The sequence below is a fragment of the Chelonus insularis genome, unplaced genomic scaffold, assembly GCF_013357705.1.
Source record: "Chelonus insularis isolate UGA/USDA-ARS -01 unplaced genomic scaffold, ASM1335770v1 contig_58_pilon, whole genome shotgun sequence".
In the NCBI taxonomy this organism is placed as follows: Eukaryota; Metazoa; Arthropoda; class Insecta; order Hymenoptera; family Braconidae; genus Chelonus; species Chelonus insularis.
The window spans coordinates 434,171-450,067 of NW_023276656.1; the positions used below are offsets into that span (position 1 = coordinate 434,171).

Consider the following 15,897-nt stretch of genomic DNA (forward strand, 5'->3'; position numbering starts at 1 on the left):
GTGTGAGACGTACTTACCAACCAAAAAGATGGATACATTAAAACCGTCTAAAACGTATAAAATTACTGGTTCAAAAGAACTTGAAACTGTGTATGGAACAAAAGTTGTGGCAACAGTTAAAAATAGCTACATGATATTTTTATCTCCAAGAACGGTGAAAATTTTGGCAAATCATAAAGAATTTGAAAAATTGGTTGAGTTGGCCGCTGACAACAGATTATCATTGTTGTACCATGGTGGAGCTAACAATTCTTTTGAATTCATAGTTAATGATGAAATGTAATCTAAAATTTTACATGCCAAAAAAAAAAATATAATGGATACAATTGATGAAATGTAAATCTTACGATAATCAATGTAATCTGAAAAAAATTTCCATGTTACAAAGATAATGAATACAATAAATAAAAAAAAAAAAATAAATAAATAAATAAAAAAATTCGAAATTATTGTTCTTCTGATTTAAATATTTCCCCTCTCTACATTCTAAAAAAATCGTTATTCAATGAAAGTTAAATTTAGTAATTGATATTCTCGAACTTTCAAGAAATTTTTTTGGATTATGGTACTCATTACAAGGTCATCCAAAATCCTATATAAATCTTTTTAAACACACTTTTTCATCATTGTAATTCTGAAGTTTGTCTAGTATAGTCGAAAAAAATGAGTGCATTAAACTATTATTCTGATTTAATTAAAATGATGGAGGAGGCTTATACTCTTCTACCATCTTTGAATCATGAATCTAGTGAAATCATCGATAAGTGGGTGCGAGTTAGTAGTGACAATATTACTACATTAAACAGACATTTGCAATCGAGTGGTTTATCGGTTGGTAAAAAACAACGAATTCAATTGATAATTGCAGCATTCGCAACATTACATGAAAAGTTTATAAATCATTCAATCGTTGGAGGGAGCCTTCAATCAACAGAACAATTGATTCGATGGAAAGATTTAGAAAATATTTTCAAAATCGAATTCGCACTAGTGTTGTCATTAACTTGCAACATTTAAATTTACGAGACTTCTTATTGGACGCTGAAAAGCTGATTACCGAAAAGTTGACAGATATAGTAACAAGTGAGGGAAATTTAAAAGTGAACTTTGTCCTTGCTTGTAAATTCAGTAATCAAACAAATGATGGAACAGTTGTAGTAATTAAGTACTTTAATATTAAAAATGAAGCAATTTTGCCGTCAACAGACATAAAAAAACATTTTCTGGAAAATGTTGTTGACAAACTACTAACAAAAGTTGAGGATTTTCAAGAACGAGATTCTGGTTGGTCACTTGTAGAAATTGAATATCTGCAAGTCAATATTAATCTTTATCTTCCTCTATTAGCTGAACAATCTACATTTATACCTCTACCAAAATTTATACAACAAAAAAAAGCAGTACTAAATATTAAAAACAACGATCAATGTTGTTTCTTTTGGGCTGTTACTGCAGTTCTTTATCCTGTTTTTGTAAATTCAACAAGAACAAGTTCATATCCTGATTACAAAAGTATGTTAAAATGTGAGGGTATCAACTGTCCTACAACCTTACATGATGTTCCAAAATTTGAAAAACTCAACGATTTAGCAATAAATGTGTATGGTTTAGATGACTGTACGTATGGTTTAGATAATAATTGTGAAATTATTCCGTTATATTTAAGTAAATATTATAAAGTAGATGAGCCATGTATTCACCTGTTAATGGTACAAAGTAGAGTAGAAGTAGGTGATGAAAATAATATTAATCCAGTTTTTCATTTTTGTCTGATAAAGGATCTTTCAAGATTAGTTGGAAATCAAATTTCTAAAAATGCACACAAACTATTCTTATGTGATAGATGTTCAAATCACTTTAAGATAGAAATAGATAGATTGCATCAAAGATAATATACATAAATTTGACACCTCAGACTATCCACCAAATAACCGTTTTAATATTCCATTAGTTAATAAAAAAATTGTAGGCCTTATGAAAGATGAAAATAAAGGTGAAATAATGACGGAATTCATTAGTCTCAAAGCAAAAATGTACACATTTAAAGTTCAAAAAAAAAAGAAAAATATGATAAAACAAAACTGCAACAACAAAATCTATAACATTTGAAGTTTAAAAAATGCTTACTTAATCATGAAAAATTATGTAAAACGGAATATCATATAGTTAGCAAGAAACATGAAGTATATACAATTAGTAGACAAAAATTAGCATTAAGTTGGGAAAACAATAAAAGAGTTCTTTTAGCACAAACAACTGATACACTTCCTTGGGGTTATAATTTATATTAAATAGTGTAAATAAATTATTTTAAATATGAGGTTTATATTAAAAAAATAATTTGTAAGCAAAAAAATTTATTCCATAAAAAAAAAATATATAATAAATTATTTACATTAGTTTGTATTGAACTCATCTTCTACAAATAATATGACAAAATCATCTTCATTCTTAGTGGTCTTATTTTTTTTAATTTCTTTTAACATTCGTTTATCAATTTTATCAAGACGTTTAATTATTTTTTTTCTCTCTTAATTTGTTGTTGTTCTTTATGAGTTAAAGATATCCATTTAATATTAGCAGCTATATCTTTTGTATAACGTGGTAATTTTTGAGCATCACTATACATTTTGTCAGCCATTGTTTCTAGCTCTTCAGCTAAAGACATTTTGGCAGTCATTGTTCTTAACTCATCAGTTAGAGACATTATAAATCTTTTATGTTAATCCAGCTATTGTGTGTTTTATCAAATCCTAACCACTTGACAAAAGCTTGATTATCACGTTTCAGAACTTTTTCTACCAAATAAATATCAGGGTATTGAACCTTAGTCAATTCTTCTTGATAAAAACCTCCTTCAATCGGTTGATCTTGATAGTGGCAAGCTTGTAGGTTACTGGATCAGTGTTCAATACTTGACTTACATTAAAGATTTCAGTTGTCCAATTAGGGGTGTATCCCTTCTCAAAGACATGCTTATATTTACTTATGCGTACTTTGTCCCCAACCTTAAATTTAGTCTTTTTTATTTTTTGTTGAACTTCAAGTTTATTATTGTAGATAGTATGATGTAATTGTTTCTTATTGGCTGAAGTAACATCAATCGGTTTCATTTTGATGGTTCTATGTTTGCTATTGTTATATGATGTCATCAATTTTGGTAAGATGTCTATCCACTGGTAATTACCACGCAACGTAAATTGTTTCCACATCTGACTTTTTAACGTGCGATTAAATCGTTCACATATAGATGCCTTAAGATTACTAAATGTGGAATACATTTTGATATTATATTGTTTCAAAAGTACTTCAAATTCTTTATCGTAAAATTCTTTTCCTCTATCAACATGCAAAAATTTTGGCACTCTTTTTTGTGATAGCATTGATTTCATTGCATGGGCTACATCTTTACCATTTTTAGATTTTGTGGGCACAGCCCAAGTGTATTTTGAAAAAATAGCAATAACAGTCAATAAATACTGATGACCTTTATTATAAGATTTATATGCTGTCATGTCAACTAGATCAGCTTGCCAAGTTTCATCAAGCCCACGTATATCAACATGTCGTCGTTGATAATTTCTTCTAACCGGTCTATGCAGCTCTTCAGTTATTATTTCTTTCTCTTTGTTCATGATGCTGCTGATCAAGATATTTCCGAATATTTTCTTCCAATTGTTCAATACTTTCAGGTTGTTTACGATTTGCTTTTTTCAGTAAACGTAATCGATCTGACTCATGCAGTTCGATTGTTTCATTCAATTCTTCTTTCAGACGTTTACGATGTTCTTGTGATGATTCAATATGTTGCTCCACTTGAACATTAATGATTCTGATTCTTTCTCGATTTTCTTCAACATTTCTTCTTAAATTTGCTACAGTTTCGCGAGACAGACGTAATTCTATATCAATAAATTTTTTCAAAATTGTAATCTTTTTTTTAATTACTCCTAATGATGTTGCATCATTCAAATCTACTGGTTTAGCGAGATTACACAATCTCTTATTATCCATGTCAAACTGTTGATCCACAGTTAATTTGAATCCTTCACCAGGAGGCCCACGAACAGCACTTCTCACAATATCTTTCGCTAACTGTCGTCCGAAAACGTCAACACTCATTTTTAAATCTTTCACTTCAAAAGTTCTTCAAAGAATGAGTAGCTGTGTAGAATACATCAGATTAATAAATGCTTCACGTAATTCCTCTAGAATTGATAGAATTTCGTTAATATAACTGAAATTTCCAGCAGTTTGAGATGCAATAAGTAAACGAAGTCGATCTACAAGTTTATTGGGATCATCCCAATAAATATAATCTATAGGATGATTTTGTTTATGTTTAATCATATACTGTGGTAAACTTTCCCCACTTTTTGGCATATATTTACTGATTATGTCGGTGAATTTTTTTAAATTCTTATCTACTCTGATACTTCTGTTAGGAAGATAATGCTTTCGATAGGCGTTTGTCATACTGATAATTCTGCAGTACATGTTTTCATCTTCTTTTGTTATTTTTGATTGATCAGATGAATTCATAAATAATAATTCCAATAGACCAGAAGTAGTATTGTATTCTTTATCACCAATATAAATAAAATTATTGTCGAACCTGACTTCAGAATCACCCATCATCAGTCGATTACCTTTCAACTTTCGTATGCTATACTTTGTATCTAATTCTTTGGACAAGAGCTTAGAATCGAACATCTTTAAATACCTTACTACAGGTATGTCTTTAATAGAAGTACTTTGATGGGTAATTGTTGCTGTTGTATAAGAATCATCATCAGTTATTTTATAATCAGGTGTAAGGCTTTCTTGTTTGCTTTCAACTTCTTCTTTAGGTTCTTCTTTTTTTATTTTCATTTCTAGAGATTCCTCTTTAATAAGTGTTTTATCAGCTAATTGTTTAAGAGGAGTCACCATAGGTTTAAATATTTCACTCATGGTTTGTTCATATCTCTTCCAAGTTTAATCAACTTATGCTTTTGACATATTGCATCACTAGCTTTTGCTATTTGATGGAATATTTTTTCCTCTTGTTGCAGCTTCATAGTTTTTATGTTGACACTTTGACAATCACATAAATAATGTACAATTTAATATATTTACGGTGAATTTATACTTATGAAGCAATCAAATCCTCTTCTATATCGCCCATTATTAAGATCACTGTCTTTATCAATTACCAAGAAGCCATATTTATCATTATTCCAGCACATTGAACATATATCTCGAAAATGAGAATAAGTCATGTTAGTATTTACATGATCATCGTAAATGTGTTTTAGATTCATGTCATCTTGCCTGAAAAGTACAAGAAAGTTTGTATTATCACGTACTGAATGTTTTGGGATTCGTGCATAAGTTTGACAAAGATAGAAGCAGTCAATATCTCTATGTCGTCCCATACAAAAATAGATTCGCATATTATCTTGTTTTTCGCATGCTATGTCATCGAAAATCATAATTGAGTTGGGTTTTGCTTCATCCGGTTTTACCACTTCCTTATGCTCATTAAAAGCATAAAATTTAATACCTTTAATTGGTTCAATTGTTTTTTTTAAAAACTAATATTTAGGTTGGTTGAATGATTTTGGATACAAATGAATATTTTCAAATCGTAGGCCATTTAGATGTAGAATAAGTGCTAAAAGAGTATTTGTCTTTCCACAATTTGATGGACCACAAATAACACCACGGACACTATTCGGTAAAAGTTGTCCGTGACGTTTGATATTTGTGTCTCGTGATAGGTCAAACTAAATTACAGGCAACTTAATGTCTTGTTGATTGAACTTCATCTTGATGTAGAATGAAATTCTAGCTATAAATTTACATCTTTTATAGGTGTCGAGTTAGTCGTTCTTGAACAATGATAGTGCAAAGACGTATCAAAAAACGAGGTGCTGGTATTGTTAACACACTTATAAACAAATTGCCATTTGAACTTCATATACCAGGATATCATTATTGTGGTCCGGGAACTAAATTGAAGGAGAGATTAACACGTGGAGATCCAGGCATCAATCCATTGGACGCTGCTTGTAAAGATCACGACATTGCTAATTCGCAAAATCGAGATAACATTGAAGCTAGAAACGCAGCTGATAAAATACTTGCTGAAAAATCTTTGAAACGTGTTTTCGCGAGAGACGCAGATATTGCTGAACGAATTGCTGCTTTAGGAATTTCCAACGTCATGAAAGTTAAATCAAAATTGGGAATGGGTTTGAAAGAGAAAAACAAAAATTACAAGCGAGTTAAACATTTGCGAAAAGTTGTTAATTCAGCAAAGATTATGTTAAATTCCAGTTCAGATCCCATTAAATCTGCATTGGCTGCTGCACGAAAGACTGTTCGCGATGCTGGTGGAAGGAAAAAAAATCAAAGTTCCACGTATTATACTAATGCCGCCGAAAGTGGGAGGTATTTCACCTCTTACACCTCTATTTGCAGGTTTAAGTGCAGTTGGTGCTGTAGCACGTGGCGCTGCTGGCATTGCAAAAACAATTAATGATGCTAGAGACGCCAAACGCCAATTAGAAGAAGCTAAACAACATAACGAGAAAATGGAAGCAATAGCTATGGGTAAAGGTCTACGTCTAAAACCGCACAAGAGAGGATTAGGATTGTATTTGAAACCGGTAAAAAAAAAAACTTTTAAATTTACCCCATCGTGCACTGACTGATATTGAACTTCAAAAATATGCAAAAATCATGAAAATACCCTTTTTTCGTGGTGTTTTTATGCGAAGTGATCTTCCAAAATCTTCACCGTGGAAAAATGAATCAGCAATTATTAATCTCGATGATAAGACTGGACCTGGAACTCATTGGGTGGCATATAAAAAACGTGGTAATAAAGTTATATATTATGACAGTTTTGGCAATTTGCAGCCACCACATGAGCTTATAAAATATCTTAATGTTGATAAAATACTGTACAATCATGAAAAATATCAAGATTACAGTACAGATAATTGCGGACACTTGTGTTTAAAATTTTTACGTAGAAAAGTATAAAAGTAATATGCACTTTCCAATAAGCATCAGTCATGGATGATTCACTCACGTTAACATTGTCTGGACAGACGTCTATTCTAGAAGCGTTTTATTTTCCACCAATTGTATTATCATCATCTAAAAAATATACCCTAGGACTTGTGGAATTGTTAACCTTCAATTCCATTCCAAATATTGATAACGGCAATAATAAATTTTATTATACACCCAGTGGTGAAGATAAAAGTATTAAAATACCCACAGGAAACTATGAAATTGGAGACATTGAAAATTATTTGAAGAAAGCTGATACTCAATTATCAATTTCTATTAAGCGCAATAATAATGAACTACACAGTGAAGTTTACAGTGAAAATGCAACAATAAATTTCAAACCGCATGATTCTATTGGTAGTTTGTTGGGCTTTAGTCCACGAGTTATTTTTCCAAAATTGACTCACACATCAGATTTACCAGTATCTATCTTGAAAATGAATGCATTAAGGATTGAATGTAATATTACTACAGGAGCATACATGGATAATTAGTTGGTACATAGGATTCATGAATTTTTCCCATCAGTTCCACCAGGATATAAGATCATTGAAGTTCCATCAAACGTCATTTATCTTTCAATCACCGTACAGACAATACATAATTTACAACTGCGCATTGTTGATCAAGACGGTCAATTGGTTAATTTACGTGGTGAAACTGTAACAATACGTTTACTTTTGAAATCAGTCACGTGATAGGGATTGTTTATAAACCAACAGTAGGGGGAAGCTATAAAACTAACATATCATGTCTGAATCCCATCAGTCATCAAAGAATACTCAAACGATTAACTTATCGAAATCGATTATTCCTACAAAGGTTGGGACTAAAAATACGCAAAGGTGCAAAAAAATTAAAGTGAAAGTATGCTGTCTTGCATGTCTTTTACCATGGAAGAAGAAAAATTAGCAATGAGCAAAGGTGTCATATTTGATGAGTCTATCGCACACATTGAGGTGCATGCTCATCAACCATATGCATCTACAACATATAATAATAATGATGAGATACATATTTCAGTTCAACATCAAGATTTATGTCTGCTGCCAAGCAAAAGTTCCCTTCATATTATGGGGAAATTTACAAAATTTAATGGAAATGCAGTAGCAGCAACATCAAGATTCGTTAATATGGCCGTATGCTATTTATTTGAAGAAATACGATATGAATTGAATGATGTTGAGATTGATCGAAATAAAAATGTTGGTCTTACAAGTCTCATGAAGGGATATCTATCCCTTCATCCAGGTCAAAAAAATTATTTAGATAATGCAGGTTGGGTAACTGATAATGGAAGATTATTCAATGATAATGGATACTTCGATGTTTCGATACCGTTACATATGCTATTCTGATTTGCTGAAGATTATCCTCGCATAATTGTTAAGGCCAAACATGAATTAATACTTACTCGTTTAAATACCGATCTTAATGCAATTGTACAAGCTACAGCGGAACCTGAAGAGACGATCACGCTTATAAAAATTGAATGGATCATTCCTTATGTCACTGTTGCAGACATAAAAAAAGTAGAATTGTTAAGTTACATTGCAAAAGATCCACCGATTCCATTGAGTTTCATATCATGGGAATTATATGAATATCCAATGCTGCCGAACACAACCAAACACGTATGGGTCGTGAAAACATCAACTCAATTGGAAAAGCCCCACTATGTTATATTAGGATTTCAAACTGCACGCAAAAATGATGCTACAATAGATGCAAGTCATTTCGATCATTGTTATTTAAGGGATGTAAACCTTTTCCTCAATTCACAATGCTATCCATATGGGAACATGAATCTTGACATAAGTCACAATCAATTAGCCTTATTATATGATATGTATAGAGATTTGCGAACATCATATTATGATAAAGAAGTAGAACCTCTACTCACGAAAAAAAAAAAATTTATAGATATAGCACCACTCGTTGTAATCGATTGTTCTAAACAAAACGAATCCATAAAATCAGGACCAGTTGATGTTTCATTGGAGTTCGAATTATCGAAAGCTTTTCCTGCTAACACATCAGCCTATTATTTGATCTCACATGATCGAATAATAGAGTATAAACCTTTAAGTGCGCAAATGAGAAAATTAACATAAAATATTGTAAAAAATGTATATATATATATATATATATATATATATTGTAACGTTATTTTTGATAACGCCCCATTGGTAGCTCCAGAAACAATTTATTGAATATTTTGAGGCTAATAATAGCCAATTTAAGGCTCATCTGAGCTATTATACTGATTCTTATAGTCAGAAATTCATACTTTCCAATGCTTTATTAATTATATTTACTTTCCCTACGCCAAAATTATCTTTATTATTTCTATTTAATCATTACTATTTAATTTATGAGTCTTGATTATTATCGAATTAAATTTCTGTATATTTTTGTTGTTAATTTCACATTTGGATTTATTTTATGTTTTATTGGCGTAGAATAGTTAGTTATAAGTTAGGATTATAACATTTAATGCAAACCAAGGCTGATTGATTTAGTTAATAATTAAAAAGTAGTGTGAAAATCTCAATAACCCAAGATGAAAGCAGAGTTGGATCCAGAGAAGATTTGTCAGCAATATGGACGATTGAGAGGAGAGTTGGGAAGCTGTAGTGGAGTAGAGGACCAAAAGTAACGTGTCACCCTGCAGTTTTCCCATGCTGGGAGACGTCCTAGCCCTAAGGGTTGTAGTCACGGGGTTGTTGCCAGTAAAATGGGGACTCCAATAAAAAGATGGAAGTATGGAAGAGGTCGTAGGATTAAGTTTTTGAGTTTAGACATTAAGTTTTAGAGTTTAGAATTAAGTTTTGGTGCACATTAGTTTTAAGTGACCCCTCCATATGAAAATCTGGGAGAAGTCACGTGAAGATAACCACCAATAAGAAGTATTGTAAGACGAATTGAAAGAATTTTGAGTTTGGAGGGAGAAGAAATTGCAAGAATGAAGAAATTAAAGATAGGAGATTTTGAGGATTCAGTTTTTGGAGTGGAGTCGAGAGTTTAGTCGAGAGTTAGTCGAGAGTAAGTCAAGAAGTCGAGTGCAGGCCATGCCTGTGAAGAGATGAGTGTGCCAATTGGAAGAGCAGAGATCCAGAAGGCAGAATGAAGATCAGCAATGAGCTCCATTCCAGTACAAGGAAGTCCAGAACAACCGGGACTAGGTTTGATAAAAGCTAAACATCGAAAGCTCTCTGCAGAAGTTGTAAGTTATTGAGAATTGACTTGAGATGGGTTAAAAGGAAACTTTGTATTTAGTTGAGAATATTTTATTTTATGGAAAAGAAAATCCGTGAGGCTTGGTTTGCTCTCGTACTCGTTTGTTAGGTTTAAGTTTAGTTATGTATTCAGTTAAAGAAGATTGTGATGTAGTTGAGTTAATTTGATTTAAAGATTTGTTTTATTGTTAAGGATTAAGATATTGAGTTATTGAGTTGAGTTAGAATTTATTAAGAAATGATTTTTGTTGAAGAAATATGCTTTAGTTTATGTAGAATGTGTTTGAGCTCCAGAATTGTAACAGGTTAACGTTTGGTTCAGTTTATTTTGAGAATTGTAAAATGTTAAAGTTTCAGTTAGATGATTTTGATTTATAATTATGCTTTGAGCTCCAGTTATTGTTGAGAAAGTTAACAGTATTAAGAATAAATTTAATAATTAAAATATTACGAACTCGTTAGATTATTTGTGGTAGTTTGAAAACCTTCAACCGATTCCGTAGTCAGTCGATTTTATTTGCGTCTTTAGTCCCTTTGTTTTCTCGATTTAATTTGTTCTGTTGGCCGGACACGACCCCTCTCCACAACCTACACAACTGAGGGCCAGGACATGCCCTGTTCAGGAGGATCCTGATTTTTGGTGGGACCATCTTAGTTAAGTTAGATATAAGTTTGAGATTTAGTTTTAAGTATTGAGATTTTGATATAAGTTTGAGATTTAGTTTTAAGTATTGAGATTTCGAGATATTGTGTGGATTTTGAGTTAGTTAGTAAGTTGAGATATTGAGGTTAGATTTAAGTTTGAATTAGTTGTAAGTTATACCAGTTTAGTTGTTCTGGTGAATAAAAATAACTTGGCGCCCTAGGTAAAGTAGTATTAGTCTCCCAGGGATGGTTCTAATCAGGATGCCCACCTGAAGGAAGGTGCGTTATGGAGTGAACCCCTTTTGGGGGTCAAAAAATAACGTTACAATATATATATATATATATACGTGTAAGCGGAAGTTTGGTGACTTTTTTATATGTTAAATCTGATGCAAGAAAAGTATTCTCTGGGGTCACTTGAGTACCTGGAAAGCGTCACTTGAATATAAGCCTGGTAGTTTAGTCAGGAAATCATGATTAGTACTCATGTGGAAATTTGGTGACTGTCACCAAATGTCGAGGACAGTTGGAAAGTATGTGTAAATGAAAAATCATTGATATCTATCAATGAAAGAAACTCTAAAATACAAAAATAAAGTAGATACGATTAGGGAGAAGGAATATCTGTTATGTAAATCGAAAGAGTTATCAATTTTTGTACTTTTTACAATTAATTAAATTGTTTTATTCTCTTTTGATGATTTTTTTTTTGTTATCTTCTATATAAATAAAATTAGAGTGTCTGCCTGTCTGTCCGGGGTAATCTCGGAAACGGCTGAACCGATTTCGATGAAACATTGCAGACATCAACAGGAAAATGTCAGGAGTGACATAGGCTACTTTTTGTTGATGTGAATTGTTTATAACAATTGAATTTGTTATGAACAATTGAAAACGAGATCTGTGAAATAAATTCGAATTTTTTCTATCCATTTTCAATACACATCGATTTACTACTTGTCTTTTAATTCCATAACAAAGCAATACGTATCTGAAATTGAGTCATTCAAACCACAAATTTGCTATTCAAAACTTAGCTTAATCAATTCATTATTATGAGTTGTAAGTATGTCATATTGATCGTTACTGAAAGATTCTTTCTATTAGCTAAATAGTAACATAGTTTCAAATTTTTATATATTTATCTTTATGCTTTATTATTGAAGAATGATTAAATTGATGAGTGGGAGTCTCTCCAATTAGAATACGAGAATTAGCATATTAATTTCGTGTTGCACTTAAAAAACCATATGTGATATTAAAAGTACTGCATAAATAAATATACTGGAGAAAAAAATTTGCTCTTTAGATTGAAGAAATTTCAAATATAGTACAAATGCAATAATTACGACGGGATTACAGGAAAAAAAAAATTGCAGTGACCCAGAATCGAACCTAAATATCCCCGTTTGAATCCAGACTCGCTACGACTTACGCCATTGATTGTTCTGGATATTGGAAATGATGTTTGATATTATAGTTGCGATTGTAGTATGGTGTGATTTATTCTTCCAAAGGATTAAGGCTACTGTTCCAATGTATTTATTTGCGATTCAGCATGTAAATTTATTTATTATTAGTAGTACATTTTTTTTTTTTTGTCATCATCATGTTTCATTTTTTTTTAAATAAAAGCATGAAACTCAAATTAGTCTATTGTTTCGTCCTATAATATTAAGTGTTGCATAAACTAGTCAATTACTTACAATTTCTAAAATCAAGTAAAATTTTATCTATATACTACTATATAAATTTCTGGTGTCTGTCTGTCTATCTGTCTGTCTATCCGCGCTAATCTCCAAAACGGCTAATTAAATTTGTTATAAACAATTGAAAACGGGTTCTATACAACATATTTGAGTTATTTCAACGCGTAATTTTTTCTTTTGCTAAAATAAAGTTACAAACCATGTACAATGCATAAAAGTGTACTGTTTTTGTTTTTAACGATTGAATTTGTTATAAACAATGGAAAACGGGATCTATTTAATGTATTTGAACTCTTCCAACGGAAAATTTTTTTTTTTGCTGAAATTAAGTTACAAACCATGTAAAATGTATGTTAGCATACTCCTTTTGTTTATAACAATTGAATTCGTTTTAAAAAATGAGAAATGGGTTCTATTCAATTTATTTGAGCTCTTTCAACGGAAAAGTTTTTCTTACACTAGAATAAAGTTACTAACCGTGTCTAACGAATGGGAACCTATTTCCTTCGTTACTACTTACCTAATTCGTTATAAACAATTGATAATGGAATCTATGCATCGTGTTCAAGTTTATTTAACGAAAAATTTTTTCCTCTACTGAATCAACGTTGCTCACTGTGTAAAATGAATGTAAACCGACTTCTATTGATTGTAATATATAATTTGTTGCAAAGGAACTGGAATAAAGTCTTACGATAGAATTCGCATTATTACCTTTTATTATGAATACTCACGCATATGTTATTTTTTTAATTAATCCTATCACACAGCAATAGGTTTTTGGAATCGGCTTATTCGCAGACGAAGTCGCGGGAATCTGCTAGTTTGATATAAAAGTCATGGTGACATCACGAATAGTATTAATATGGAAGTTTGGTAACTGTCACCAAACCTCGACAACAGTTGGATTGCATGTATAGATAGAAAAGTATTGAAAACTTTTGACAAAAAATACATAAAACTTAAGAATATTCAAATATCCAACTTCTCTGTAGAATACTCGTCTAGTCAAAATGATACTATCTTGAATTTCTCATTATCTGAATCACTTATAATCATATATTAAATCACTAATGGTTTCTAAAATAAATAAAATATCATCTGTCAAAAAGCCATGGTAACATCACAAATCTCATTGATATGGAAGCCCAGTGACTGTCACCAAACCTCGAGATCAGTTGGCAAGTGTGTATAAATTTATGAATAAATACAATAAAATTACTAAATGAAAGTCAGCTATACGAGGAATTTAAAGAATTTGACGTGCACTAAGATACAACAGATTAAGTTCAATCATCTAATAGGAGTTGAAACAATTTATTATGAGAATACACCTATGTAGCATAGGAACTACCTAAAATTGTTATAAATTTTGTGGTTGGCTTTAAATAATGTCTTATTGAAATATCATATTTTTCACTATTTCTATAAGACATTATTTTATTGAACTTTTTTCTATTTCAGAAAAATGGAAAACTGGCTTGGCAAAGTAATAAAAAAGCAGAAAATACACGTATGTAGCATAGAAACTACCTAAAATTGTTATAAATTTTGTGGTTGGCTTTAAATAATGTCTTATTGAAATATCATATTTTTCACTATTTTCATAAGACATTATTTTATTGAACTTTTTTCTATTTCAGAAAAATGGAAAACTGGCTTGGCAAAGTAATAAAAAAGCAGAAAATACACCTATGTAGCATAGAAACTACCTAAAATTGTTATAAATTTTGTGGTTGGCTTTAAATAATGTCTTATTGAAATATCATATTTTTCACTATTTTCATAAGACATTATTTTGTTGAACTTTTTTCTATTCCAGAAAAATAAAAAACTGGCTTGGCAGAATAATAAAAGAGCAGAAAATACACCTATGTAGCATACGAAATACCTCAAATTGTTATAAATTTTTAAATTTTCGAAATAAATCAATATAAAAATTAAATAATTTGCAACGTCGTTGTCTTGAGACAGCGCGCGTTGTTTTCTAGTAACCTTATTGAAAAAAAAAATTAATTTGGAAGAAGAAAATTTTTTTGGAAGTTTGGTGACTGTCTCAAAAATTCCAATTCGTCACTAAACTTCCACTTCGATCGCACGAAATGTTACCGAATTTCCACTTGCACGTTTATATACTACTATATAAATTTCTGGTGTCTATCTGTCTGTTCCGGGTAATCTCCAAAACGGTTAATTCGATTGCGACTAAAGGATCTATGCATGATATTCGAGTTCTTCCAACGCGTAATTTTTTCTTTTGCTTAAATGAAGTTACAAACCATGTAAAATATATGGAAACCTACTCCCTTTGTTTGTCACAATTGAATTTGTTATAAACAATAGAAAACAGGATCTATGCATGATATTTGAGTCCTTTCAACGCGTAATTTTTTCTTTTACTGGAACAATTTTATTTACTGTGTAAAATGAATATGAACATACTTTTTTTGTTCGTAACATATCATTTGTTGTAAAAGAACAGAAATTGAGTTTTACGATCATTTCCTTTCATCATCAGTAAGAGTGCTCCTGTAACTGGAGGAGTTGAGTTATCACATCGCTACCGGCCTGGAACTATCGTATGTCGAGAAATTCGTCGTTATCCGAAGAGTACTGATTTACTCATCCGTAAATTGCCATTCCAACGGCTTGTTCATGAACTCGCTCAGGACTTCAAAACGGACTCGAGATTCCAGAGCGCAGCTGTGATAGCTCTTCAAGAAGCCAGCGAGGCATACCTCGTTGGTCTTTTTGAAGATACCAACTTGTGTGATATGCACGCAAAACGGGTGACCATCATGCCCAAGGCCATTTAACTTGCTCGTCGTATTCGAGAAAAGCGAACTTAAACTCCTCCAATGACCAAGTTTTTGTGAGAGATCTATGTTTTTCATCAAATTTCGATATTGCCTCAATTATTCCGCTTCTTCCAGATTCTTAAGGAACAGAACTTAATATATTATATGGTGTCAGACCGTATATGCGACATTTATCATGTTTTTTCGTGATTTTACTCTTTTTATAGATTATAAAATTATTTTGGAAGTTTAGTGACTGTCACCAAAATTCCAATTCGTCACCAAACTGTAATATATAAAGTTTGTTTGTTAATATATAGGTATATATAAAGTTTGTTTCTTAATTTATATTTTATATTGTTAAATTAAAATAAAATAAATAATAAAGAGTCAAGATTAATTAGATCACAAACACATGAGTGTAACTTATTTCAGCTTATT

The 15,897-nt window shown here is 31.2% G+C and overlaps 2 protein-coding genes and 1 pseudogene across 2 annotated transcripts; all 3 read left to right on the plus strand.

The window, feature by feature from the left end:
• Positions 1–663: 663 nt before the first annotated feature.
• LOC118070438 (uncharacterized) lies at positions 664–1,280 on the plus strand (annotated as a pseudogene).
• A 5,027-nt stretch (positions 1,281–6,307) lies between these two features.
• Positions 6,308–9,179, plus strand: LOC118070434 (uncharacterized). The gene is made up of 3 exons (XM_035089033.1): positions 6,308–6,435; positions 6,765–6,865; positions 8,434–9,179. The coding sequence occupies exons 1-3, from the start codon at positions 6,308–6,310 to the stop codon at positions 9,177–9,179; spliced, it is 975 nt and encodes a 324-aa protein (XP_034944924.1).
• A 449-nt stretch (positions 9,180–9,628) lies between these two features.
• On the plus strand, positions 9,629–15,474 carry LOC118070436 (histone H3.3-like). Its single transcript, XM_035089034.1, has 2 exons — positions 9,629–9,720; positions 15,177–15,474. The coding sequence occupies exons 1-2, from the start codon at positions 9,629–9,631 to the stop codon at positions 15,472–15,474; spliced, it is 390 nt and encodes a 129-aa protein (XP_034944925.1).
• Positions 15,475–15,897: the final 423 nt, after the last annotated feature.

Bases quoted from the DNA above. Each gene is read 5' to 3' on its own strand.
- LOC118070436 (XM_035089034.1), top strand. From the start codon at position 9,629: ATGAAAGCAGAGTTGGATCCAGAGAAGATTTGTCAGCAATATGGACGA. The intron at 9,721-15,176 runs GTAACGTGTCAC...TTTCATCATCAG, and splicing joins AGTGGAGTAGAGGACCAAAA to TAAGAGTGCTCCTGTAACTG.
- LOC118070434 (XM_035089033.1), top strand. From the start codon at position 6,308: ATGTTAAATTCCAGTTCAGATCCCATTAAATCTGCATTGGCTGCTGCA. The intron at 6,436-6,764 runs GTATTTCACCTC...TTTTATGCGAAG, and splicing joins AATGCCGCCGAAAGTGGGAG to TGATCTTCCAAAATCTTCAC. The intron at 6,866-8,433 runs GTAATAAAGTTA...GATTTGCTGAAG, and splicing joins GGTGGCATATAAAAAACGTG to ATTATCCTCGCATAATTGTT.